Source organism: Mirounga angustirostris, unplaced genomic scaffold, assembly GCF_029215605.1.
Source record: "Mirounga angustirostris isolate CCGP_5_RB_7025 unplaced genomic scaffold, mMirAng1.0.hap1 SCAF_12, whole genome shotgun sequence".
Classification (NCBI taxonomy): Eukaryota; Metazoa; Chordata; class Mammalia; order Carnivora; family Phocidae; genus Mirounga; species Mirounga angustirostris.
In genome coordinates this window covers 93,373,718-93,400,950 of record NW_026991720.1, presented here as the reverse complement: position 1 = coordinate 93,400,950, position 27,233 = coordinate 93,373,718, and the positions used below count along the sequence as shown (strand labels likewise).

General features: G+C 39.7%; 1 protein-coding gene across 6 annotated transcripts in view; it reads right to left on the bottom strand.

Annotated features, from left to right (window-relative positions):
* SUGCT (succinyl-CoA:glutarate-CoA transferase) overlaps positions 1 to 27,233 on the bottom strand; it is an 800,213-nt gene that overhangs the window by 22,611 nt on the left and 750,369 nt on the right. The window contains exon 15 of one of the 6 annotated variants that reach the window (XM_064575447.1): positions 17,254 to 17,898. The exons of the other annotated variants lie outside the window; for them this stretch is intronic. Within the exon in view, the coding sequence (XP_064431517.1) occupies positions 17,873 to 17,898 (26 nt within the window). The 3' untranslated portion in view covers positions 17,254 to 17,872. Of the gene's footprint in view, positions 1 to 17,253; positions 17,899 to 27,233 lie in introns of those variants that run through there. 6 annotated transcript variants of the gene reach the window in all.

Sequence of the window (27,233 nt, the reverse complement as noted above, 5' to 3'; positions counted from 1 at the left end):
TGTCTGGCGTGTGCCAGCCCATGCGGAAGTGGCCAATCCTGTCACCAAGACTCTTGGGGCTCAGTCACTCAGCTGAGTCGACTCTCTGGATCCAAAAGAACAAGGACCACAGGTACATAGTGTCTCTCTGTGCTGGAATCTGACCCAGGTGAAGGTAATCTGGATGTTTTTTATTCAGTGTCTCCTATATAAACTATAAGGTTTAATTCAACAGACTACAGATCAACTAAAAAAAAGCTCTGCTAGACCCTGCTGAAGACTTTTGGTGGGAAAAGAGGTGATATGTGCGAGTTTCGTCATCAGGGAGATCTGGGTTTGCATGTGCAGTGCAAGGGGGAGGGGATATTCATTCAGCTGTTCGCAGAGCACTGAGCCACTGTGCACAGGGTAACTCAAGCAGGACTTTCAACAACTGTTGGAAATGGATTTTATGATCCTCATTCTTCACGGTAAGGACACGAAAGCCCCAAAAGCTCAAGTTTTGCTCAAGGTCACATGACTAATAACTAATAGCACCGGGACTCCCATCCATGTCCATTGCAACCATCTTGCACTCTCTATAACCTTAACAGCCTGCTCTTCCTTCTCCAGTTTTCCCCAGAGAAGCTGTTTGGGTGCCGTGGAGCATGTTGTTTTAGCAGATTTTTACCTTTGCTGCCTCACTCAATAAATGGTATTTCTGTTGGCTGTTCTTCACATCTCATTTGATTAGGCTTTGGGAAAACAAATTAGATAGTCACAAGAAGACTACAAAACAGTGCATTTCTATCTCATAAAAATTTTTCCAGCCTGCTCCTGATTTGGAGTGCACAGAGGAAGGACACGCAAAACCAAAGCGCATGTGGGTAACACAACGTCAGTGAGTAGAGCAGCAAATGTGCTTCGAGCTCTTCGGAGAATTCCATGAATAAAAAGTAAGCCACTGTTGATGATAGAGAGGACACAGACCTCCCCAGACCATCAAGCCACACTTTTGTGTGACACACACCATCCACGATGGACAAATGGAAACTTTCAACTGATGGTCAAAGTTTTGCTTCTTTCTTCTCACCCTTCTTTTTATTGTTTTAAATTGTATTTTTTACTGAAGTAGAGTTGACACATAACGTTACATCAGTTTCAGGCGTACAACACAGTCTACCCATTATGCCGTGCTTCCCATAAGTGCTAGCTGCCATCTGCCACCACACACACCGGTGTGGTACCACGGACTGTGTTCCCTGTGTTGTGCCTTTCATCCCCCTGACTTGTTCATTCCATAACCGGAAGCCCATACCACCCACTCCCCTTCACCCATTTTGCTCATCCTCCCCCTTCCCTCTGGCGACCACCAGTTTGTTCTCTGTATTTATGGGGCTATCTCTGCTTTTTGTTTGTTTATTCATTTTTTCCATTCTTAGAAGCGCATAGAAGCTCACGCTTCCTTCTAAATGCCCTAGCGCAGACTGCTTTCTCACTGGTCCATCTCTTTTCAGTCAAGGAGCACGCATTGGGAGGCAGGGCCCACTACTCTCATGAAAAGGTTGATAATTTGATGTTTTAGGCATGTGATCCTTATTCACTGCTCTCAGAGTGGGTTCCAATTTTGACATTAATGAACAAGTTTTAATCTAAAACGTGTCTTTCAAAAGAAGGATGTCACTGAGAGAATCAATGTTATGTGACTTCTTCCTAACTGAATGATCTGGAGTGAGACTCCCAGCTGGGAAAGAGTCACTTGACTACACAGAGAATCTGGGCTGGCCAATGCTGCTGGGAATATACTGCTGGTGGTCCCAGCACGGCAGCTGCCATTTTGTCAGAACTTAAGGTGCATTAGCTACTGAGCCATCATGTCCGAGAACCGTCACAACAATCCCAGATGGACACTGAAGGTCAAGGAGGCTTAGGGTACAAGGGTCAGAGTGAGGGTTCAGGTTAGGGAATGAGAATAACCTGCCCAACATCACCCAGGTGGGAAGTGAGAGTCAGTTCCCAAATTTGTTGGGTGCAAGAACTTGGGTTTTTAAACAAAATAATAATTTGTTAAGGTGAAGTTCACATAACAGAAAATGAACCATTTAAAGGTGAACAATTCAGTGGCATTTCATATAGCCTCAATGCCGTGCAATGACCACCTCTATTTAAGAGTTGCAAGACATTTCCATCACTTCAAAGTCAGACTCTCTATCCCTGAAGCAGTTTCCCTCAACTCAGCCCTCCCCTGGAACTCTTGGCAACAACCACGAACCTACTTTCTGTCTCTGGAGTGATCTATTCTGGATATTGCCTATAAAAGGAATCATACAATATGTGACCTTTTGTGTCTAGCTTCTTTCACATAGCATAATGTCTAAGATCCATCCACCTAGCAGCATGGATCAGTACTAAGAACCTGGACTTTGAGCCTCGATGCAGTAATGATAGGAAGGAATCTTCAGGTCCAGCCATACTAAAGGGCAGTTCAACTTGTGTTACTCCCACTATACACTATGCTTTCACAGTAGCTTCCAGATCTAACCCAAAGACTCTGCTACCACTTCCGGATGAGAGGTATTTAACATTTTATGCAAAAAAAAGTCTTATTTTTTTATAAAGATTTTATTTATCCATTTGTCAAAGAGAGAGAAAGAGCATAAGCAGGGGGTAGTGGCAGGCAGAGGGAGAAGCAGGATTCCCACTGAGCAGGGAGCCCGATGCGAGATTGGGATCCCAGGGCCCCGGGATCATGACCTGAGCTGAAAGTAGACCCTTAACCGACAGAGCCACCCAGGTGTCTCCACAAAAAAGTCTTAAAGAATTTAGAATGGTATTACTAACTACCATTTACTGGAGTGGTATTATTAACGAACTAGAATGGTATTTCTTGGTTTTTAGACTTGTTAGCATAAAGGCACTTAGAAAATACTGTATGTTTGGAAAGCCTATGCTTCTCTAAATAATTGTATGTTATTAAAGAAGCCATATCACAGTTTAATAAATTGTATATGCTTTTCCCTAAGCCCCTTCAGAAACCAGGTATTTTGCATATGGTTGAGTTCAGAAAGATTCTGAAGCTGGGGTTCATTCGTGTAATTTAAGATCAAAGTATAGTGTATATATGCCTGTACTGTACTGGGAATTTTCAAGTTGTAATTTTTATACATTTTTAAAATAAAGTATTGTTTTGTCATGTAGTTTATTAAGAAACAAAAATTTATAGTCTCTGTAATATATATATATATATATATATGCAATGGGACAAATAAAGGTGATATCCAGATCCCAGAGAAAGCTAAGTTCCAGGGACATCCCTCCCAATCTAGGTTTTGCACAAAGGGAATAAAGTCCTTTTAAAATACATTTGTCTCAAGAAGTACAAAATGTTTGACATAATTATTTACATCTAAGGTCCAGAAAGAATGAATAATGTGATCTTCCATTAAAAAAAGATGAGCAGATAAGTCACATGTTCTTAAATTACTTTTTGGCAACGTCACGTCTATGTTCACATATGCTTTCAAACACTTGCAAGCTGTGTGATCTTGAGAATTCTTAAAGTCCCTGAGCCTCAGTCTACACATTTCTAAGATGAGGTTGACAAACCTACCGAGGGTTGGTTTGAGCATCTGAGTAATATAATATGGGTGATATTCAATATCAGTAATAATCAAAGAAATACATATGAAAATAATAAGGTACAATTTTGTTTATAGAATTAGCAAATCTTGTGGCTATTTTGGTTTGTTTTTAAGAGGTCAGTGACTGGTAGGAGTATAAATCAGTACAGTCCTCCTGGCAGGAATTTTGTAACTAACTATGAGGAGTTTTAAAAGTGTTCCCACACTTGAATGGAGAAATTCTACTTTAAAAATGTTCTTCTATGGGTTTAATCAGGATGTTGACAAATTCCATAGGCAAGGATCTACATAAATTTCAAAATATACTCAATACTCTTTTAATACCTATCTCCTTCCCACACAGCTTTCTAACTTATAGGCTATAAGGGTTCTTTGTGTGTTATTCTGTACATTTTTTTAAAACACTTTTAGCTTCCAAAAGTTACTTTGTTAGGACTAGGTGTTTACCAACACATTCCTTCATATACTGTGCCCATAGGTCTATCTCCTACCCCTTCCTTCCAGATGAAGAGGTCACATAGCTACCATATTGAAAAATATCTGGAAAATATGTCCAAAACTTAAGCACTGGTTAAATAAATTACAGTGCATTTAAATGATGGCAACCTGTCTATACAGTAATTTCAAGTTGTATTTTGGGGGGTTTTGAACACAAATCACTCTCTCCTGAAATACCACTGACATAAAAGTTTAGAAGTTAAACAAATCAATATAAAAATTCAGAAGTGAAGAGAATGGGTGGTAGCATCACTAATGAATGAGATATTTCAACAAATTTAAGAATGACATGGACAGGATAGGGAGGGGGGTGGGAGGATGGGTTGGCCTGGTGGTGGGTATTGAGGAGGGCACGTTCTGCATGGAGCACTGGGTGTTATGCACAAACAATGAATCATGGAACACTACATCTAAAACTAATGATGTAATGTAAATGATAAATGAAAACAGAAAATTCAAAAAAAAAAGAATGACATGGACAGGATAATGTTGATGTGTTAAAAGAGGTAGAGGAAATGGGTGTTAATGGTCCATTTCACCCCCCAAGAGGTTCTGATCTTAAAATCAGTGGTTATGAGAGAGACAGGTCTTAGAAGAGATGTAGGACAGAAAGCAGAGGATTGGTGTGTCAATTTTGACTAACTTATTAGTTTGTACTAGCAACTAGAAGAAAAATGAAGCTTGCTTTCAAGTTTCTACATGAAAATATTAAACCTACAACTGCCTACCCAAACAAATGATTAATCAAATATGAAGACATGTTCAAACTTTCAAAGATTAAGTAAGTTTATGAAGTAAGTTTCTTGATGCTGAATCCAGTAGAACATGGGAGGAAATGATAGAAGGATAAAATTCTGGTACACGGTGAGAACCAGCTAGGGAGTGCAGGGAAGGAAGACCTCAGGATGATAACTCAGACCTGGACAGTCAATAAGGTAGAAACAGAAGAGGGCAGAGGACTTCAAAAGGGGAGTCTGAGGGGCGCCTGGGTGGCTCAGTCAGTTAAGCGTCTGCCTTCGGCTCAGGTCATGATCCCAGGGTCCTGGGATCGAGCCCCGCATCGGGCTCCTTGCTCTGCGGGAAGCCTGCTTCTCCCTCACCCTCTGCTGTTCCCCCTGCTTGTGTTCCCTCTCTCTCTCTGTCAAATAAATAAATAAAAACTTAAAAAAAAGGGGGGGGGAGTCTGAGAGAGCAAAAGAGCCTGAATTGTATAAGAACAACTTAAAAATTGGAAAAATATAATAATAAGATAAAATTACATTACTCAAGAAAAAAATAATTAGAAACTCTAGAAAAAACAAAATTTGTATAAGAAAATAAAGATCCAAATATGAAGCAAATTATAATGTGGCAAGATTTTAAGTAACTGATGGGATACAAACAAAGGAAATCCACTTGACCTTGATGCCAAGAACATTCGAGTAGTGCATATTACCTGTGTGTCCTCTATAACAGCACTAAGCATGGTGTATTACATTGTCTGTTTAGTTGTCGGTATTTCCTATGAGGGCAGGAGAATGCAGTTGTATTTGCTAATGGGCCCTCAATGCTTTTCATTTTGCTATAGAAGGAAGAGAAAGGTAAGCATCTTTTCTTAAACACCTGTAATGAGTGTAGATTGTGTTTTTATCTGCATTATTTCATTGGACTTTTCAATTTATAAAATAGAGACCATTGTAATTCTCTCTCTCTCTTTTTTTTTTTAGAGAGAGAGAGCACGCACATGGTTGAGGTGGGTGGGGGGAGGAGAGGGAGGAGGAGAGGGAGAGAAAATCTTAATCAGGCTCCACGCCCAGCACAGAGCCCGATGTGGGGCTTGATCTACAACCCTGAGATCATGACCTGAGCCAAAATCAAGAGTGGGACGTTTAACTGACTGAGCCACCCTGCCTCCCCATAGACTATAATAACTCTCATTTTATGGATCAGAAAACTGAGGTCCTCTATTTTTTTTTTTAATTTTTCCCCCCAGGATTACTTTTTTATTCAAAGGTAAAAACAAAGAATAAAATAAGATTTAAATTTTAAACAAACTCTGTAGGTCACAGGTGAAATCTTTACTTGCAAGGGATAATTCATTAAGGTGTTTAGGAGATTCCAAATACTTGTTTTTTAGGTATCATAGCAGGTTCTGAAGGGGGGGCCTCCATGGTTATCTAGTTTGCTGAAATCCCCTAAGGCAAGAAAGGGCAGGAGAACAGGAGGTACTAGAATGTGTCCCCAGCTGACTTCCCCCTCAAAGGGGGGGCACATTCTACAAATGAGCCAGGTATTGACAAGAGCATATTATCCTTAAAGTATGTTAAAAACAAGTCTGACTAGTGATTATGAGAATAGAGCTGTCTGATAAACATTTGATATATTTTAAAGATAATAGACTTTACTGCCCAGCAATTACAAGTATTCAGACATGTATTTTTCTATATAACTTACTGTGAGGTGATCAATGTTAAATATTAATTTTCATCATGTTTCAATTCATGTCTTCTTGACCTTCTTCATTTTTCCTTCCAATTGCATGCCTTTGAGGCAATAAAGAATTTTAACCATGATAGTTATGGACTTGAATATTCATCTGCAGCTACCTATATGCTCATTATGTGCAGTTGTGCTCCTAGTGGTTTTATCAGAGCCATCCTCTGAGCAGTTTCTGGAAAACATCAGAATGACCTTCATTCATTTTCACTTCATAGGCTCTGTTGCACCTTGAAGAGCCCAGCGACTGGCCCACAGATGCTGCCGACCAGTGGGCTTGGCCGATGGTGCCTCATGCACCCTCCTCCTTTGGTGGCCATGCAGGAAAGAAAGCACAGCTTCTTCTGCTAGGCATTTTAACCGAGGTCCTTTAAAGGGTTGGTTAATTTGTCTAAGGTTACCCAGCTAAATAAATAATAGAACCAAGACAAGATCCCCTGTCCATCAGATTTCATGATCCATGCTCTGTCATTTGACACAAATTTGTTGAACGAAAGATTGCTAACAATTAAAGATATTCGAATAAATACCATTTCTGTCATTTTAATTAATTAATTTAGCCACTAATTAATTCAACATATAATTTTTTAGAATCTATCCCTGCGTCAGGATTTTGGCTGTATGACCTAGATATGTTTTAGCAAATATACCTGGACCCTACTCTCGTGGAATTTATATTCTGATTTGGGAGAGAGACAATAAACAAGTCAACAAATAAATAGTTAAAATTTTATAGAAATTATAAAATTATTTAAAATCTAGCTGGGAAGATGAGAACATTATAGGCAGAGTGGGGAGAAGACAGGTTGCCCCGAAAGTTTGCTGAAATCCCCTAAGGCAAGAAAGGGCAGGAGAACAGGAGGTACTAGAATGTGTCCCCAGCTGACTGTTCTAGATGGCATGGGTGATAAGGCCAAACTGATTAGATGATCCTTAGGCTGAGCCCTAAACTGAGCTATTAGTACAATTAGTGGAGGAAAGAAGGTTCCAGGCAGCATGAACAGGTTTGATGTTCAAAAAACTCAAAAAAGATCCAATGTGTTTAGAACAAGAATTTGGTAGAAGGAAGGTTCTAAATGAAGTTGGAGGGAGAGGCAGAGCAGAGAATGCACAGGGACTTAGAAGGTATGGTAGTGATGGGGCACCTGGGTGGTTCAGTCGGTTGAGCGTCTGATTCTTGGTTTCAGCTCAGGTCATAATCTCAGGGTGGTAAGATCAGTTCCACGTCAGGCTCTGCACTCAGCATGGGGTCTGCTTGAGATTCTCTCTCTCTCTCTTGCTCTACCTCTGCCACTACTCCCCCACTGCTTGCACTCTCTCTCTCAAATAAATAAATAAAATCTTAAAAAATAAAGAAGTTACAGTAGGGAAGTTGGATCTTATTCTGAGTTCCATGGAGCTTTGAGAGCAGTGATGGAACACTCGTGTTGCTAAGCAGAGCATGAGGCTGTTGGAGGCTGCTGTGGGTAGATTAGAAAAGATGGTGGTGGCCGGACTAGGACAGTGCCTATAGGGTTTGAGAAAAGTGGATGTGTTTGAGAGCTATGCTGGTGATAGAATGACAGGGTTTACTGATGGATTACATGGGCTAGGGTAGCTGTGAAAGGAAAGAAAGGATCAAAGGAGAATCCTGTGTTTTGGGGTTGAAAACTGGTGGGGCCATTTGCCAGATGGCAAAGACTGAGTGAATTGCATATGGACAGGTTTTGGTGGAAACAGAAGTCAAATTCTCTTATGGACAGGTTTTGGTGGAAGCAGAAGTCAAATTCTCTTTTGGACATGCTGTCTGAGGTGCCTATGAGATATCCAAGGACAGAGGTCAGTGGGCCTTTAGCTATGCAAGTCTGGAATTCAGGGAAGATTTGGGGCCAGGACATATAAATTTAGAAGTCACTTACCATCTAAATGTCCACATTCCAAAACACTATATTTTCATGGCAACTGTATTTATTCCAACATCCTTGATGCTGAAGATTTTAAAGATTTTATTCATTTACTTAAGAGAGAGCAAGAACAAAAGAGAGCATGAGCTGAGGTGGGGGGCAGAGGGAGAGGGAGAAGCAGACTCCCCGCTAAGCAGTGAGCCCCATGTGGGGCTCGATCCCAGGACCCTGAGATCATGACCTGAGCCGAAGGCAGTTGCTTAACCGACTGAGCCACCCAGGTGCCCTGATGCTGAGGATTTAAGTAAGTTGTTTATTTATTTAACTTATTTAAATAAGTTCTTTATTTAAATAAATAAGAGCTTTTTCTCTACTATCTAAGCTCTATATCAATATCTATTGCATCAAAATGTTTTGTGCCCACAGGAAGCAAAATAAATGAATAAGAAGTTAATATCTATAGCTGGTAAGTTTGGAGATAAATGCATTTCTTGACCTTAAACAGACAAATTCCCATTGACTTGACAGCCAAAAATAGGACATTTTTATTTTTGAAAGAACTGTAAACGTTGTGCCCCACAGAAAGAGGCAGGGAGGGAAACTGAGTCATAGCCACTTAGGGATAAACTAGGGTGGGAAAGTCTTTCCTCTGCCTTAATAAAGTCAATCAAATAGAAAACACTGAAACACATGCCCACCACAGCAATCCCGAGCACATAACTTGGTACTAAATCCTGAACCGCAGGTGCCGTCCTTTTGAGGAGACCACCTAGTCTAACAACTAATGGTCAAGGCCCTGGGTCTCCTTACGCCCCTCCCCAGGAAGGGGGCTGGGTGGCACGGCTTGTAGGTTGTACCCACCTCTAGGTGAGGACTGTGTGTGAAATGCCCTCTGGGGTCCCCTCAGGGGTAGTCTATAGGATTCTAGGAAAATGGCAACACCTTGTACTTCAACTTCTGTGTGTGCCCATTCCTGAGAGGCCGAACTGATAAACTTCATGGAATCCAGAGTTCAAGAGCTGGCGGCCAACACAATGCAAAGGCAGGTGAGGAAGAGTCCGTCACAGCCTGTAAGTCATACACCGGAACATCTGAGACTATGACTTAGTGAGTCCTTGCTGGAAACCAGGCCTGGGGTGGAGTGCTTTCTGGTTGTTATCTAAATCAATCCTCACAATGACCTTAGGCACTTTTAAAATATTCATTAATTCATTTTATTCCATTATCGCAGAAGAGCAGCATGGAGCTTAGAGAGGTTATGAAATGTGTATAAAGAACATATAGCAGATGCACATACAGATCTGCTGACTTTGTAGCCGCTGGGTTTGAGAAGTGATATAGCCAGGTGATTAAGAGTGTGGGTTCTGGAACCAGAGTGTCTAGCGTCACATCCCGGCTGTATCTCCTTTAGTATTTACTAAACCAACCAGTGCCTCAGTCTCTTTCTCTGTAAAATAAGGATGATAATGCCACCTACCCTATCAAGGTGTGAGGACTTAGGAAAAAATTCTTAGAAAAGTACCAAGCACACAGTAAGCGCTTAATACATGCTGGCTGCTACCATTTTCTCTCATTCTGCCGCAGTGCTTGCCTTTGCAACCTAGATTCCTAAGCGGAGCCCAGGTTACCTGCCAATTTCAGACATGGGCCTCCCAGAACACTGACAGCTTAGCTGCATTTCAGATTCATGACAGCAAGTTGGGGCTAAAAGTTTTTAATGTTTAAAAATCCCTCACAGTTAAAAATAGAGCTACCCTATGACCCAGCAATTGCACTACTGAGTATTTACCCCAAAGATACAGATGTAGTGAAAAGAAGGGACAGCTGCACCCCAATGTTCATAGCAGCAATGTCCACAATAGCCAAACTGTGGAAGGAGCCGAGATGTCCTTCAGCAGACAAATGGATAAAGAAGATGTGGTCCATATATACAATGGAATATTACTGAGCCGTCAGAAAGGATGAATACCCACCATTTGCATCGACAGGGATGGAACTGGAGGGGATTATGTTAAGTAAAATAAGTCAAGCAGAGAAAGACAATTATCATATGGTTTCACTTATATGTGGACAATAAGGAATACATGGAGGATATTAGGAGTGAGAAAGGGAAATGAAAGGAGGAAATCAGAGGGGAAGACGAACCATGAGAGACTATGGACTCTGGGAAACAAACCGAGGGTTCTAGAGGGGAGGGGGGTGGGGGGATGGGTTAGCCCGGTGATGGGTATTAAGGAGGGCACGTACTGCTTGGAGCATTGGGTGTTATACGCAAACAATGAATCATGGAACACTACATCAAAACTAATGATGTACTGTATGGTGACTCACATAACATAAAAAAAAAAAAATCCCTCACAGTCAAGGATACAAGTATTTAAAAGGAAAAAGAACAGAGAGGAAGGAATCCACCATTCCTTAAGCACACATTACATGATGGGCACTTTTCAAATGTTTATTTTGTTCATTCTCCATTACACACCCTTGGAAATAGGTATTTTTCTCCTCTTCCTACAGATAGCAAAGGCAGGCTAAGGGAGGTTAGGTTACCCACGTCACACATCTGCTAAGTATACACTTATTGTTTTCAACAGCATCGGAACCTACACCAGAAATCAATTCTATACTCCCTTGGATTTTAACGAGTTATATTAGAAGGAACTTTGAAAACATGGAGTTTATTTTACTTATTTAACAAACACCATGTGCCAGGCACTATTTTATGGAATTTATACATCTGATTCTTTCAGCCCTTCAGATAATGCCAGAACCTCCAATTATCACCGTTTTACAAATGGGGAGACTGAGAGGCATAGACAGGAGATCACTTGCTCAGGGTCACAGAGTTAGCAAGAAGAGCCAGGATTCATACCCGGTCTCACTCCAAATCCCCAGTCTTTGCCAATGGGCTACACTGCTTCCCGGGGAAAGGGGAAGAGTAAAAGAAGAGGGGATTTTTTTTTTAAGATTTTATTTATTTGAGAGAGAGAGAGCGTCACGCACGCATGAGCAAGGGGGAGGGGCAGAGGCTGAGGGAGAAGCAGATTCCCCGCTGAGCAGGAAGCCCCATGTGGGGCTCGATCCCAGGACCCTGAGATCATGACCTGAGCCGAAGGCAGCCACTGAACCAACTGAGCCACCCAGACGCCCAAAAAGAGGGGATTGTCTAAGTTTGAAACCAAATTCAGGCGGTCTTGGAGTAGAACATGCCAAGAACAACTTTGCATTTCATCTTCTGACCAGTCTGTGTCTCTGTCCTTCTAGATTACAGTTCTACCAGATAACTTATGCAATATGTATTCATTATTACCTCATCTTTTCAAATTCGTTTGTCAGATGCCACTTATTTCCTTGTAGGAATCCCTAGAATCACAGCCCCAGCAATTCATTCCCAATGTCCCATGTTCCTGAGTCAGGCAATGTACTCCAAAGCTTTCCCTTCTACCCTCCCCAAAAGGAATGAAGCCTTCCCTTTGCTCCCTGTGGAAAGTTATCTGGTTCAAGGCACAGGGAGGGCCAGTTCCTGGCGTGCCAGAGAATTCCTCAGACAAGCCCTGTAGTGTTTTCCATCTGTGGTTTGAGGCCTTTCAGTAACAAGACCCTGACTATTTTGTCTCATTTCTTTTTAGAAAACTTCCATGATTCTCTTAGGCTAAAAAGGGAATCTACCCAATCTATGCAAACATCCCAAGCTCCTCTAACTATATACAGAATTCAAACTACATTTCTATAATCCAGACCAACTTAATAATGTAAACAGTTGCAGGAAACAGAGGTAGCCAAAAACATGTGGGAAACCATAATGAATATTCAAGTAATGGGAACATAATATCACATCATCATGAGGGAAGGGACCTAAACAGTCCTTTTTTCCAGAACTCCATGCACCTCCCGTCTTGGTGATGCATTTCTAAAGCAATGAAACAATCCATTGCTCAACCTCAGAGCAAACTGGCAAACGATCAACACGAAGGGTTAAATTAATTAACATAGCTGGCCTGTCTGATCATAATGGAAGCAAGAATAAAGAAAATTAAAAGTTAAGTGTGTGCACCTTTTCTTTTCTTTTTTAATGTCTGATAGGGGTGTCAACTTTTTAAAAATATCAAGAATACTTAAAAGCAAACATCTGTTTTATAATATATGAAATGCTATATCAAACATTTTTATTTTGACTTCTTTGGCCCATCACTAAGATACATGCTGTAGATACCATTTAATCTTCAAGGCTTACTAGTGTAATAAGACGCCAAACTTCATTTTGCTGAAAATGATGATAGCTCCAGTACCAAGTTATTTCACAATTTCCCCTCCAGTGCTTGAACTCATCATCATAACAATAACAATATTTTTTATATGGCGCCTCTCAGCCATAGCATCCAAGGCGCCAAATGGAGCCACACAGTTAGAACACATTAAGCCCATTAGATGTGAGATAAAAACAGATAAAGCCATTTAAACTCGCATGGGCGGTGGGAAAAAGCCACAGAGAATCAAAATGGCTTTGGACCTCTTTAACAGAAGAACTCAATCTGTGGCACTACTTTTGTGGTCAGGCATCCCAGAAACTCAAGGCAAACATGTGGTATGTACCACCAGCTTGGACGGATCACCCTAGTCTCATCCAGAGTTCACAGGCACCATTTGTCATTACAGCTGTAACAAATTTTAATTCCTTATTTTGTAACTCAATAGAGAAGTCCTCCAGAACCACCACCTGTAAGGTAAGAGTATATTTTCAACAATGTCTATGGCCCTGTGGTAGTCATCAGTGAGGTCCATTAAATCTCCAGTTCTCACCTTCCAGGAGCACGCTGGTATTGCCTGTCCTGACCCCTTTGATGGTGGATGAGGTCACGTTACTGGCCAACACACTGTGAACAGAGGGGCTGTGTATGCCGCCTCCAGGCCAGAACACTCAGTTGCTGATTTAAGACCCTCTAGGCCTCTCTGAGGTAGTGACTTGGCCATGTGTGAGATGGTGACTGCTCCATCAGTCTGGGGCCCTTTCAATCCAGATTGCACATTTCTGTGAGCAAGAGATATGTTTGTGTTGTCCTAAGCCAATGTTATTTGGGGACTGTTTGTTACTACAGCATAACCCTAGCTGACAAAGACTGATTACATGCCTCAACTTTAATACAGAGATCTATTTGCTGAAACCAAAGGAGGGACTCCTTCACCCAGCCCCTCAGCACTCCTCTAGAAAGCATTCAGTTCAGATGGTCCAAATACTTTGAAACTCTCATCTTGTGCAGAGCCAATTTTGACCACTGGAATGATGATAACAGCTATTATATATTGAGTACTTACATGTGTTGGACATTTGGTGGAATGCTTTCCATATATTACCTTGTTTGATAGACTAAATGACTTTTAAAAGCAGGATTATTATTACACCATTTTATCAACAAGGGAAGTGGGGTTAAGTAACATTATCAAAATTACACAGCCAGTCAACTAAAGAATTTCGTTACTACTTAGGCTGGCTAAATACTAAGTGCATGCTCGTTAACACTACGATGTATTTCCTCCCTGCATAATGTGGAAGAAAATCTGTTCTCATATCAGTGGCTGAATAAATACCATTCTTTGGCAGATGGTGTTATAAAGCAGTACTGTATTATAAATACTTATATATTTCATGATTGCTAATCCATTAAGGCATTTATCTTTCATTTGAAAAAGAAACAGGGCAACTTGCATTTGATTTATCTATCTTGTTCCAACCCACTGAAATGTCATAGTAGATTATCCATTTCCTGCTGGAAAAATATATGGCCCATAAGGAAATGCTATTCATATTCATTAGCAAACATGCCATCTCCCCTCAGAGCATGCTACCCAAACTTGAGGCTGAGGTCTCTGAAAAACTGTGGACTGGAGGAAGGGCTCCCCTGAATGCTTCTTTCCAACATTTGTGTTTGCTTCTAATTATTTTCAGCACTTCTGAAAATGCTGAAAAGGGTGAAGAAACACCTTGCTGACAATGTGTGCTTTGCCAAAATAATCAATTCTCCCACTTCTTTGCCTTGTAAAATTCAAGTATCCAATACAAACTCTTTGGGCGCATTCCCAGGATTTTGTTTGGTTAGACTTCACCATGGAAAACAAAATTGGTTCAGCTGAAATCTGTAGCCAGAACATTTTAAGCTTCATAGACCTTCAAAGTAGTGACCTTCTCCTCACCTCCTCTGCCTCTGTGCTCCATTAAGGAAAATACCGGAAGAAGTTTCCAGTCAGAGAAGCCAGATTGCATTTCGATTCAGTTTTGAGGGGAGGAACTGAACAGAGCTGGAGCAGGTGGTTATTTGTGGCTCTTGCTACAGATGAGCTTTGAAAAGTTCTTCTGTAAGCCTCTGAAGGTCCTTTATAATTTAATAAAATTTTCCTGTGCTTCTTAATCTCTATCTTACAGGAATCAGTCTTATATTTACCATCTTCTTCTTTGCTTTCCCAAGAGTGCCTGAGATCACACAAATCACAATCATAGCCCAAGCAAATAGAGTATCAAGAAAAATAGGTCCACAAACTTGCTGCTGGGAAAATGGCGATGTGTTAACTATTTGCCCTAAGATGTGATCTTAGTTTTTCCCTTTCACTTTACCTCTGAGGTCCAGATGGAAAGATTTTAGAAAGTGCTTTCCCTCTATGCCCCTATTTCTATTTTGGCATGATCATCCTCTTGATGACAGGGCCTTCATCCCCAGCCTTGCCTTTGATACTTGCTATCCCAGTGGTGCTACCTCTGAAACATCTCTCACACATTCCCACACTTCTCATCTTTCCTGCCACCTCCTTGGGCCAGAGCACTCTGAAATAGGAGGACAGCTTGCCCAGTCTTTTATTCCCAGCTGCTCCATCCAGCTAAACGGCACTCATTCTCGCCTAGACCGGACACTGTGCTGGTCCCTTTGCTGACCCAGAATGCATCTCAGCATGGCAATCCTCAAGCACATGTTATTCTTGAAGCTCTGCTCAAGCTAACTTGATGTTGAGCCGTCCTTTTTTCTCACAGTTCAAAGGAACATCTCTCTTGTCTGATTCCCTATAACATTTGATCTGTTTTTCCTCAATGGTGTATCCCAATCTCTAATTGTATTGCCTCTTGAGATCTTCTTTGAGACCAGAATTAATGTTCTGCTCATCTTGCATCCCTCATAGTACCTACCATATGGTGAGTGTTCAGTAGATAACTGAAGGATTAGACTAAAAAAAAAAAACCACCTAACTAGAATCTTGAATTAGGAAATAAGATCACTAGAAATCTATGATATACAGAAGAAACATTGAGGCTTGTTTATATGGTGTATAAATGGAGTCATCCTGATTCTTCTTTCTCTGACACTCCATATCTAACTCATCAGCAGATCCTACTGGCTCTACTTCCAAATATATACAGAATCCAACTTCTTTTTACAAACATCCTGGTCTTAGCCACCATCACCTCTTGTCTGAATGTCTGTGGGAGCCTCCTATCATGTGACTCCCTGCCTGCATGCTCCCCCTGCAATATAGTCTCAATAAGGCAGCTGGAGCTACCTTTTAAAAACCTAAGTCACATCATATCACTCCTCTGCTCAAAATTCTGCAAGGGTTTCCTTGTTTCATTCTTGATGGTGGGCTCTGGAATTCTGAGTAATCCACCTGCCTCCCCACTAAGCTACCCCCGACTTCCCCTCCTGCCTTCTGCCCTCCTACTCATCTTGCTCAAGGAGTGCTGGCCCTCTTGCTCTTCACCAAGCCTGCTCATCCTTAAGGACTTTGTTCCAGCTGATCTTCCTGTTTGGAACATTTTTCTTTCTGATATCTATACTAATTGTTCCCTTAAATCCTTCACTTCTTTGCTCCATGAGGTCTACCCTAACTACCACATTTACCATTTCCACCTGCCATTCTGACCCTGCCACTTCCAATCTGCCTCACTCTGCTTTACTTTCTCTTTTGTCCATAGTACTTTTCATGTATGTCTACTGTTCTTTGTCTCCCTCTGCTAGAGTGTAATCTTCACAATGGCAGGGAGCATTGTCTGTTTTCCTCAACAAGTATTTGCTGAATGTCAGTGAGTGAATGAGTGAGTGAATCATTTAATTCAACTAAGCTTTGAATTCAGTTCTCAGAGTTCTAAAACAATGAAACTCAAAAGTGTTCCTAGCCTCAGACCTCAAGATTCTAGCAAAATAAATCCTGTCAAACAGACCCCAAAGCAAGATAAAACTGTGTTGTTGACTATGAGCCAAAATAGTTACACACAAACAGAAAAGTGTTAAATGCAATCTGTTTGTCCTTACTACATCTGGTTTATCCAACTGTATAACTTAAACTTACACTATCCATGAGGACGGACACCTGCAATATTCCAAAGATGAAACATTCCAACAGCTGTGCAGAATTTTTGAGTGTCAAGATTCATTTCATAGATTGGATAAAAACAAGTGTTTGGAAGGATTTTTAAGCTCCATGAGGGCAGGAATCATATCTGTTTTGTTTGCACTGTATGTCCAAAAGCCAGTAAATTGGAATGCTCAACACATATTTGTTGAATGAATGCATGCATGAAGAAAAAGGACCCATATATTTTCAGAAATAAACAAGGCAGTGAAAGGTAATTTTGCTGTTCATACAAAGAAAGGTTTTACCATCTGGATGTTGGTACAATGATACCAAATTTTACCTTAATTTAATTTGCTTAGAAGTTAATTTTTTATTTTGACAATAATATGTAGGACTCTATGAACAATGTAAAATAGCTCACGAAAACACTGTCAGACTTAAAAAAATGTTTATTCCTTCTTGGAAGAACGTAAGGTCTTTGGATTTTTAATGACTATTTGTTTTTCTATTTGGAAAACATAAGTCTCAGTTTTATTTATATGAGACTATAATTTTTACAACTGCACATTAATTTAATTTTATTTCCCATATTTCTTTGCTAGTGGGTGTTGTAAATTTCACATAATAATAATACACACCTGTTGTGATATACAAACATTTTCCTACTTGTTGATTCTTCCTTTTTCCCACATTCTCCTTGTTAGCTATTTAGATTGGTGCTTACAAAGTGCCCTGCTGACTCTCTTGCACATTAATTCTGTGGTTATTCTTTCCCTAGTACCTTTTGAATTATTTAAATGTATTTAACACATAGGGTAAAAAGGGCTATTAAATATCTGAAGTGTTGTTTTCATTTTCACAGTTACATTGTAAATTTGAAGATGGTCATTTACTTTTTCATATGTTAATTAAATGCATGGGTAATATTCTCTTCCCACATAAAGCTCTTTGCACAGCTTACAAGAACACAAACTTGGTTCTCTTCTTCCGCTAAGGGTAGAGTTGGCTGTTGTCTCTGAAATGTGTGAGGATATCCTCAATCCATGCTGAGTGGGAAGACGTTCTTTCCACATTGGAATTTCATTAATTTTGCCTGAGTAATAATCCAGCTTAAACAAATGAAAAATATGAAACATTATTTCTTACAAATAAATAAAATTAGACCAGAGATATCTTGTAAATCCATAAGAAAACTTAATAATATACAGAAGTGGACTTTAAATAGTAAATCAGTTCTTTGCCTATAAAGGGTACTCTTTCTGTGTTTCAGCATGCTTATTTTTAGGAACATTTGAAACATTTCCTGTGTAATTATAATTAAGCCAATAATTTGTTCAGGATTTGTCTTTAACAAGATAGCACAAAGATAAACCTCAAAATGATCATCTAAACATTTAAATGATCATACATCCAAAGTTAATGAAAACCAAATTTAAAAATGTTATTATTCCCAGGTCTCTAAATTCACAATGTCCTTAAAACCAGAAGACCTGGTCCCCGATTATAGATTATCCCGAGTTAGAAAGTCTTTGATGAGCAGTGATTCAAGGATAATTTGTCAAATGTCAATTTCTTAACAAAAATAAGTAAATAAGAAAAACTCTAAGTAGAAGGTTTCTACATGACATTTTGAATCATGTGAAAGAAAAAGGGAAAATACTATAACAATAATGTGTTGTAAATTAAGAGTCCTCTCTGTATAAAACTTTCTGACAGTTTTTGTACCTTAAAATTACATGACAATGTATAAAACAGTTTATGTGAGGAAAGTGACTATTTTTGTACACTATAAAAGGATCTGGTAGTTGGCACACTATAAAAAGAGTGTTATAAAGTCAAAAACATCCAAACACATGATATATATTTTAAGGATAACCACAATTTTGTTTCCTATGAAACAGAACATTCAAGAAACATCCAAGTGACCACTCTGGAGTGAGTCCGATTGCCCCGCCCAGTGGTATGACAGCGGATGGGCAGTAAACCCCACACAGCATATTAGAAAGTCTTAGACATCTTCTTGGGCAAAACCCAGAAGAGAAGATCGTCCCCAAATTCTTGTTTTCTTTAAAAAAGACAAACTTGCTTTTTTCTTCATCCTTTATTGGTGAGAGCCATCTTACCAAAGATGAAGCAAATGCCTCAGTGCCTTAGATGTTTGTCAGAGTGTGAATAGAGGGCTTCTTACCTCAGTTTTCTAGCCTGCCAAGTCAATATTACATATTGCTAACCCTGGCCTTATACCCACCAAATTAGGATCTTTGGGAGTAGGGCTAGTCATCTGGATTTGAATATGAAATTCAGAAGTTTTTTGAATCACTAAGTTGGAAAAGTCCTGCCACTCCCAGGCTATGTGGATTTGGTGTCAAATATTTTAGCCTCTTTTAACCTCAGTGGCTTAATCTAGAACATGAAGGTGATAACCATATCTAGTTCATGCACTATTTTAGAAAATTAAATTTAAAAATGCCTGCCAAGTACTTAACCCAGAACCCAGCATATATTAAGCACTTGAGAATTGTTAATTCTTCTCATTCTTCTTATTATAATTAACACTGCTGGGCTTTAGGGGGAAAGAGTTAATAGAATTGAGTTCCTGCTTCATGATGACCAGCAGTGATTCAAACTCATGCTTAGGATCTAGTCTGAAATCTGTGCACAGAGACACTTTCTGAAATGAGGCAATTTATTTTACCATTAGAATAGATGAAATCTTGATAAAGCATTACATAAAAAACAAGACCTTGGACTTCCAGTTCTGGCCAAGATGAAGTAGCCCTATTCCTCTTAAGTCCTCCCTGTTCCAACGAGAAAACTTCGGACATGAGGCAACAAAAATCACAGGAAAATTCTGAGAAGTTGAAACAAAAGATGACTGCCAAGGGATCTTGGAACTTGAGGAACTACACCGAGGAGAGTTTTCTGGGTTTCTTTGTTGCTTCCTATACATCCTGGACAGGGCACAACAGAAGCCTCCAACCTGAGACAAAATAAATAGCAAGAAAAGCTTGTTCCTCCAAGCCAAAGAACCAGGATATTTGTCAATACTGCCATACTCTGGGCAAACACCAACACAAGACCTCTCCAACACTATTGCTTTGTGGTTTCAGGGAAGCCAAGCCAAGAGCTGATCTTCTAGCCTATCATTCCAACCCCACTCCCACAGAAGCAGGCAATGGCACTCTGATTTTCCAGCCCTGGGGGATCAGCAGGACCAAAACAGGGAGCAGATACCCCATTCCCCAACCAATGGAAAAAAGGTATTTTAATTATGCTGCCAAGATAGTGTCATGGTCATCCAGCAGTGAGCTGAGTGGGCTTGGGGAGTCCAGTAGGAAGCTGACCATAAAGACCACTTAGCCTTCATGCTACACCCTAAGAGGAGGGTTGTTTGCTTAAAAAAAAAAAAAAAAGGATGCAGAGACTCATAACATAATATCCAAAATGCCCTGGATATAATTGAAATCCATCCATCATAGCAATAACCAGGAAAATCACAACTTGAATGAGAAAAGACAACCGATACCAATGTCAAAATAAATCAGTTGTTGGAAATATCTGACAAGGATTATAAAACAAACATACAAATACTTCATAAATAAACAAAACAAATGAAAAAATATAAAATCTTAGCATAAAATAGAAGAAATCTAAATTATTAAAAAGAAATAAATGGAAATTATACAAATGAAAAGTACAATAACTAAAATTTTAAAAATTTCTGATGTGTTCAACAACATAGTAGAGACAACAAAGAATAAAGTCAATGAACAAGAGGACCAATCAATAGAATTTAGCAGTCTAACAACAAAGAGAAATAGACTGAAAAAAAAATAATTGCACAGAGAATCAGGACAATAACAAAAGAGCTAACATTTCTATCACTGGAGTCTCAGATGAAGAAAGGGAGAAAGTGGGACTTTCTGAAGAAATATTTGAACAAGTAATGGCCCAAAACTTCAGAAAATTTGGTGAAAGACATAAATGTACTGTTGTAAGAATCTGAACAAACTCCAATAGGATGAGCCCATAGAAATTTATGCCAAGACACATCATAATTAAACTTCTGAAAACAAAAGACAAAGAAAAAATCTTGAAAGCAGTCAGAGGAAAACATCAGCTTACTTATACGGGAAAAACAATGCAAATGACAAGAGAGTTCCTGTCAGAAACCATGTAGGACAGAAGGAAGTGGAACTTTTTAAAATTACTGAAAGAAAAGAATGGTCAGCTCGAATTCTATATCTGGCAAAAATATCCTTCAGGAATGAAGAAGAAATCAAGATATTTCAGACAAAGGAAAACTAAAAGAATTTGTTGACAGCAAACCTACCCTCATAAACAGAAAATTCCTAAACAGAAATTATTAAACAAGAAGACTCTGAGCTTCAGAAAGAAAGGAACATCATAATGGGTAAAAATAAAGGTAAGCATAATAGACTACTCTTCTTGTGAGCTTTGAAATTATATTTGATGATTGAAGGAAAAATTATAACACCATCTGATGATGTGCTCAATGTATATTAGAGGAAGGAAGTTCAAGATGGTTGCATAGGAAGATCCTGAATTCACCTCTTCCCATGGACACAACAAACCTACCACATGTGGAATAATGTCCTCTGAAAAAGTCCTGAAAACTAAATGAACAGCACAGCCACAACAAATGATAGAAGGGCCTCTCTCACCCTTGATAGAGACGCTCTCACCAAAAATCATACCACAGGCATGTCAACCCAGAATCAGCAGGGATTTCAAAAATATGGACGTTTTCCTTGAGGAACAAAGGGTTTGTCCACCACATAAGGCACCCCAACTCTTGGGTCCTCTACTGAAGAGATGAGCCCCCAAAATGTTTGGCTTTTAAAACAATGGGAAGTACATCCAGGAGAACCGTGTAATTGTAGGGAGTGGAGAATCTGCTCTTCCAGGGTTCACAAAAGACTCACTCACTTTGGGACCCAGTGCAAAGGAAGTAATTTTGAAAAGTCTAGACCATATGTAAAAACTTACTTACTGATTTTAAACTGACTGCTGAAGAGACAGGAACCGTTAGGACTCTCGCCATTTTAGCTACCTTATTCTATCTTGCTAATGTGGGCACAGGCAAATGCTATATTGGCAAGATCCCTCTAACCTGTTAGCACTGCTGCACATGCCTCACCCCCCACTCTGTAGCCATACACCAAGAGCCAGGCAAGCACCCCAGCCTCCCAACCGATACCACAGCCACACCAGAACCAGCCAGTGAGCAACCCGCTACCTCCCTTGCTGCAGCTGCAGACCTGTCATGGCCAGTGGATGTGTGCAGCCTATACAAGGGTATACACCTTGAGTGTTTGGCTCTGATGACAAGGGAGGACTGCACTTGTGGACCCCACAGGTCATCTCCTACACAAGGCCACTCCCCCAAAATTGGAAGAAATACTTTTTTCATCTAATATATAGAAACAAACATGGAAAATCAGGAAAAATGAGGAGACAGAGAAACATTTTCCTAATGAAAAAATAAGACAAAACTCTAGAAAAAGCTATTAAGGAAATGGAGATAAGTAATCTACTTGATAAAGAGTTTAACATAATGGTTATAAAAATGCTCCCTGGGGATTGCCTGGGTGGCTCAGTCAGTTGGATGCCCAACTCTTGGTTTTGGTTCACATCAGGATCTCATGGGTCATGAGATTGAGCCCTGTGTTGGGCTTCACACACAGCAGGGAATCTGTTTGGGGATTCTCTCTGTCCCTCTGCCTCTGCCCCTCCCCACTCCACTCTCTCTCTCTTTCAAATAAATAAACCTTTTTTTTTAAAATGCTCACTGAACTTAGGAGAAGAGTGGGTAAATACAGTGATAATTACAACAGAGAGATAGAACCAAACACAGAGCTGAAAAACAATAACTGAACTGAAAAATACACTAGAGGGGTTACACAGCAGGCTGGATGAAGCAGAAGAATGGATTAGTGAGCTGGAGGACAAAGCAAAGAAACTCACCCAGACAGAGTAGCAAAAAGAAAAAAGAACTTTAAAAAGTGAAGATAACTTGAGGACTTATAAGACAACATCAAGCAGAATAACATCCACATTACAGGTGTCACAGAGAAGAGAGAGAGAGAAAGGGGCAGAAAACTTACTTGAATAAATACTGGCTGACAACTTCCCTAATTTGGGGAAGGAAACAGACATCCAGGTCCAAGAAGCCCAGAGGGTTCCAAACAAGAAGAATCCAGAGTTCCACACAAAGATGCATTATAATTAAAATGTCAAAGGTTAAAGATAAAGAGAGAATCATAAAAGCAGCAAGAGAAGAACAACTTTTTATGTATAAGGGTAAACCCATAGGCTATGGGTTTTTGGCAGAAAATTTTCAGGCCAGAAGAGAGTGGCATGACATATTAAAAGTGCTGAAAGGAAAAAACTCCAAACCTAGACTATTCTAGTTGGGGAGGTTATCATTCAGAATAGAAGGAATGATAAAGAGTTTTCGAGATGAGCAAAAGCTAAAGGAGTTCATCACTAACAAACTGACCTTATAAGGAATGTTAAAGGGACTTCTTTAAGCTGAAAAGAATGGCACTAACTAATAGCAAGAAACTTATGAGCATAAAAATCTCACTGGAAGAAAAAGCTTTTGACAAAGTACAGCATCCTTTCTTGATCAAAACTCTTCAGAGTATAGGGATAGAGGGTACATACCTCCATATCATAAAAGCCATCTATGAAAAACCTACAGCGAATATCATTCTCAATGGGGAAAAACTGAGAGCTTTCCCCCTAAGGTCAGGAACGCGGCAGGGATGTCCACTCTCACCACTGCTATTCAACATAGTATTGGAAGTCCTAGCCACAGCAATCAGACAACAAAAAGAAATCAAAGGCATCCAAATTGGCAAAGAAGAAGTCAAACTCTCACTCTTTGCAGATGATATGATACTTTATGTGGAAAACCCCAAAGACTCCACCCCAAAACTGCTAGAACTCATACAGGAATTCAGTCAAGTGGCAGGATATAAAATCAATGCACAGAAGTCAGTGGCATTCCTATACACCAACAACAAGACAGAAGAAAGAGAAATTAAGGAGTTGATCCCATTTACAATTGCACCCAAAACCATAAGATACCTAGGAATAAATCTAACCAAAGAGACAAAGGATCTGTACTCAGAAAACTATAAAATACTCATGAAAGAAATTGAGGAAGACACAAACAAATGGAAAAATGTTCCATGCTCATGGATTGGAAGAACAAATATTGTGAAGATGTCAATGCTACCTAGAGCAATCTACACATTCAATGCAATCCCCATCAAAATACCATCCACTTTTTTCAAAGAAATGGAACAAATAATCCTAAAATTTGTATGGAACCAGAAAAGACCCCGCATAGCCAGAGGAATGTTGAAAAAGAAAAGCAAAGCCGGTGGCATCACAATTCCGGACTTCAAGCTCTATTACAAAGCTGTCATCATCAAGACAGCATGGTACTGGCACAAAAACAGACACATAGATCAATGGAACAGAATAGAGAGCCCAGAAATGGACCCTCAACTCTATGGTCAACTCATCTTCGACAAAGCAGGAAAGAATGTCCAATGGAACAAAGACAGTCTCTTCAACAAATGGTGTTGGGAAAATTGGATAGACACATGCAGAAGAATGAAACTGGACCACTTCCTTACACCACACACAAAAATAGACTCCAAATGGTTGAAAGACCTCAATGTGAGACAGGAGTCCATCAAAATCCTAAAGGAGAACACAGGCAACAACCTCTTTGACCTCAGCCGAAGCAACTTCTTCCTAGAAACATCGCCAAAGGCAAGGGAAGCAAGGGCAAAAATGAACTATTGGGACTTCATCAAGATAAAAAGCTTTTGCAAAGCAAAGGAAACAGTTAACAAAACCAAAAGACAACCGACAGAATGGGAGAAGATATTTGCAAATGACATATCAGATAAAGGGCTAGTATCCAAAATCTATAAAGAACTCATCAAACTCAACACCCAAAGAACAAAGAATCCAATCAAGAAATGGGCAGAAGACATGAACAGACATTTTTCCAAAGAAGACATCCAAATGGCCAACAGACACATGAAAAAGTGCTCAATATCGCTCGGCATCAGGGAAATCCAAATCAAAACCTCAATGAGATACCACCTCACACCAGGCAGAATGGCTAAAATTAACAAGTCAGGAAACGACAGATGTTGGCGGGGATGTGGAGAAAGGGGAACCCTCCTACACTGTTGGTGGGAATGCAAGCTGGTGCAGCCACTCTGGAAAACTGTATGGAGGTTCCTCAAAAAGTTGAAAATAGAGCTACCATATGATCCAGCAATTGCACTACTGGGTATTTACCCCAAAGATACAAAAGTAGGGATCCGAAGGGGTACGTGCACCCTGATGTTTATAGCAGCAATGTCCACAATAGCCAAACTGTGGAAAGAGCCAAGATGTCCATCGACAGATGAATGGATAAAGAAGATGTGGTATATATATATATACAATGGAATATTATGCAGCCATCAAAAGGAATGAGATCTTGCCATTTGCAACGACGTGGATGGAACTGGAGGGTATTATGTTGAGTGAAATAAGTCAAACAGAGAAAGACATGTATCATATGATCTCACTGATATGAGGAATTCTTAATCGCAGGAAACAAACTGAGTGTTGTTGGAGTGGGGGGTGGGGTGGGAGGGATGGGGGGACTGGGTGATAGACACTGGGGAGGGTATGTGCTCTGGTAAGCGCTGTGAATTGTGCAAGACTGTTGAATCTCAGATCTGTACCTCTGAAACAAATAATGCAATATATGTTAAGAAAAAAAAAAAAGAAGAAGAAGAAGAAAGTAGCGGGAGGGGAAGAATGAAGCGGGGGAAATCGGAGGGGTAGACGAACTATGAGAGACGATGGACTCTGAAAAACAAACAGGGTTCTAGAGGGGAGGGGGGTGGGAGGATGGGTTAGCCTGGTGGTGGGTATTGAGGAGGGCACATTCTGCATGGAGCACTGGGTGTTGTGCACAAACAATGAATCATGGAACACTTCATCTAAAACTAATGATGTAATGTATGGGGATTAACATAAGAATAAAAAAAGAAAAAAAAAAAAGAAAATCTCACTGGAAAAAGTATATAGTAAAAGTAGTGGATTAAGCACTTATAAAGCTAGTATGAGAATCAAAAAACAAAAGTAGTAAAATTAACTAAAAATTCAATAATTAGTTAAGGGATACATAAAATAAAAAGATGTAAGATGTGACATCAAAAACATAAAATGGGGGGTGCCTGGGTGGCTCAGTCGTTAAGCGTCTGCCTTCAGCTCAGGTCATGATCCCAGGGTCCTGGGATCGAGCCCCGCATCGGGCTCCCTGCTCAGTGGGAAGCCTGTTTCTCCTTCTCCCACTCCCCCTGCTTGTGTTCCTGTCCTCATTGTGTCTCTCTCTGTCAAATAAATAAATAAAATCTAAAAAAAAAAAAAAAAAAAAAACATAAAATGGGGGGAGTAGTAAAAATGCATAGTTTTTTAATGTGTTGAAATTTAAGTTCCTACCAATTTAAAATAAACTGTTATATGCAATTTATCTGAATCTCACAGTAACCATAAAGTAAAAACTTATAGCAAATACACAAAAAATGAGAAAGAAATCTAAGCATAACAATAAAGAAAATTATCAAATCAGAAGGAAAGAGAGAAAGAGAAGAGGAACAAAAAGGAACTACAAAAACAACAAAAGCAATTAATAAAATGGTAATAAATACATACAATCAATAATCACTTAAATGTAAATGGACTAAATTCTCCATTCAAAAGACTGAATGGACTAAAAGAAAAAAGACTATATGTTCATATATATGCTCCCTACAAGAGATTCATTTGAGAAGTAAGGAGACACAGAGAATTAAAGTGAAAGGATAAAAAAAGATAGTCCATGAAAATGCAAATGAGAAAGCTGGTGCAGCTATCCTCATCTGATACAAAATAGATTTCCTAACAAAAGTTGTAATAAAGGACAATGAAGGACATTATGTAAAAAAAAGGAGTCAATCCAGCAAAAAGATATAACATTTATAAATATACATTATATATATGAACAGATTTAAAGGGAAAAATTGATGGCAATACAATAATAGTAGGGTACTCTAACACCTCCCTTGCATCAATGGATAGATCATCCAGACAGAAAATCAATAAGGGAACATCAGGGGGCACCTGGGTGGCTCAGTCAGTTAAGCGCTCAACTCTTGATTTTGGCTCAGGGTCATGAGATCGAGTCCCGCCTCAGGCTCCGAGCTGGGGGGTATAGCCTGCTTAAGATTCTCTCTCTGTCCTTCTCTCTCTGGCCCTCCTCTCTCCCTCTCTAAAAAAATTAAAAATAAAAAAATAAGGAAACATCAACCTTCAACAACATATTAGATCAGATGAACTTAATGAATATATACAGAAC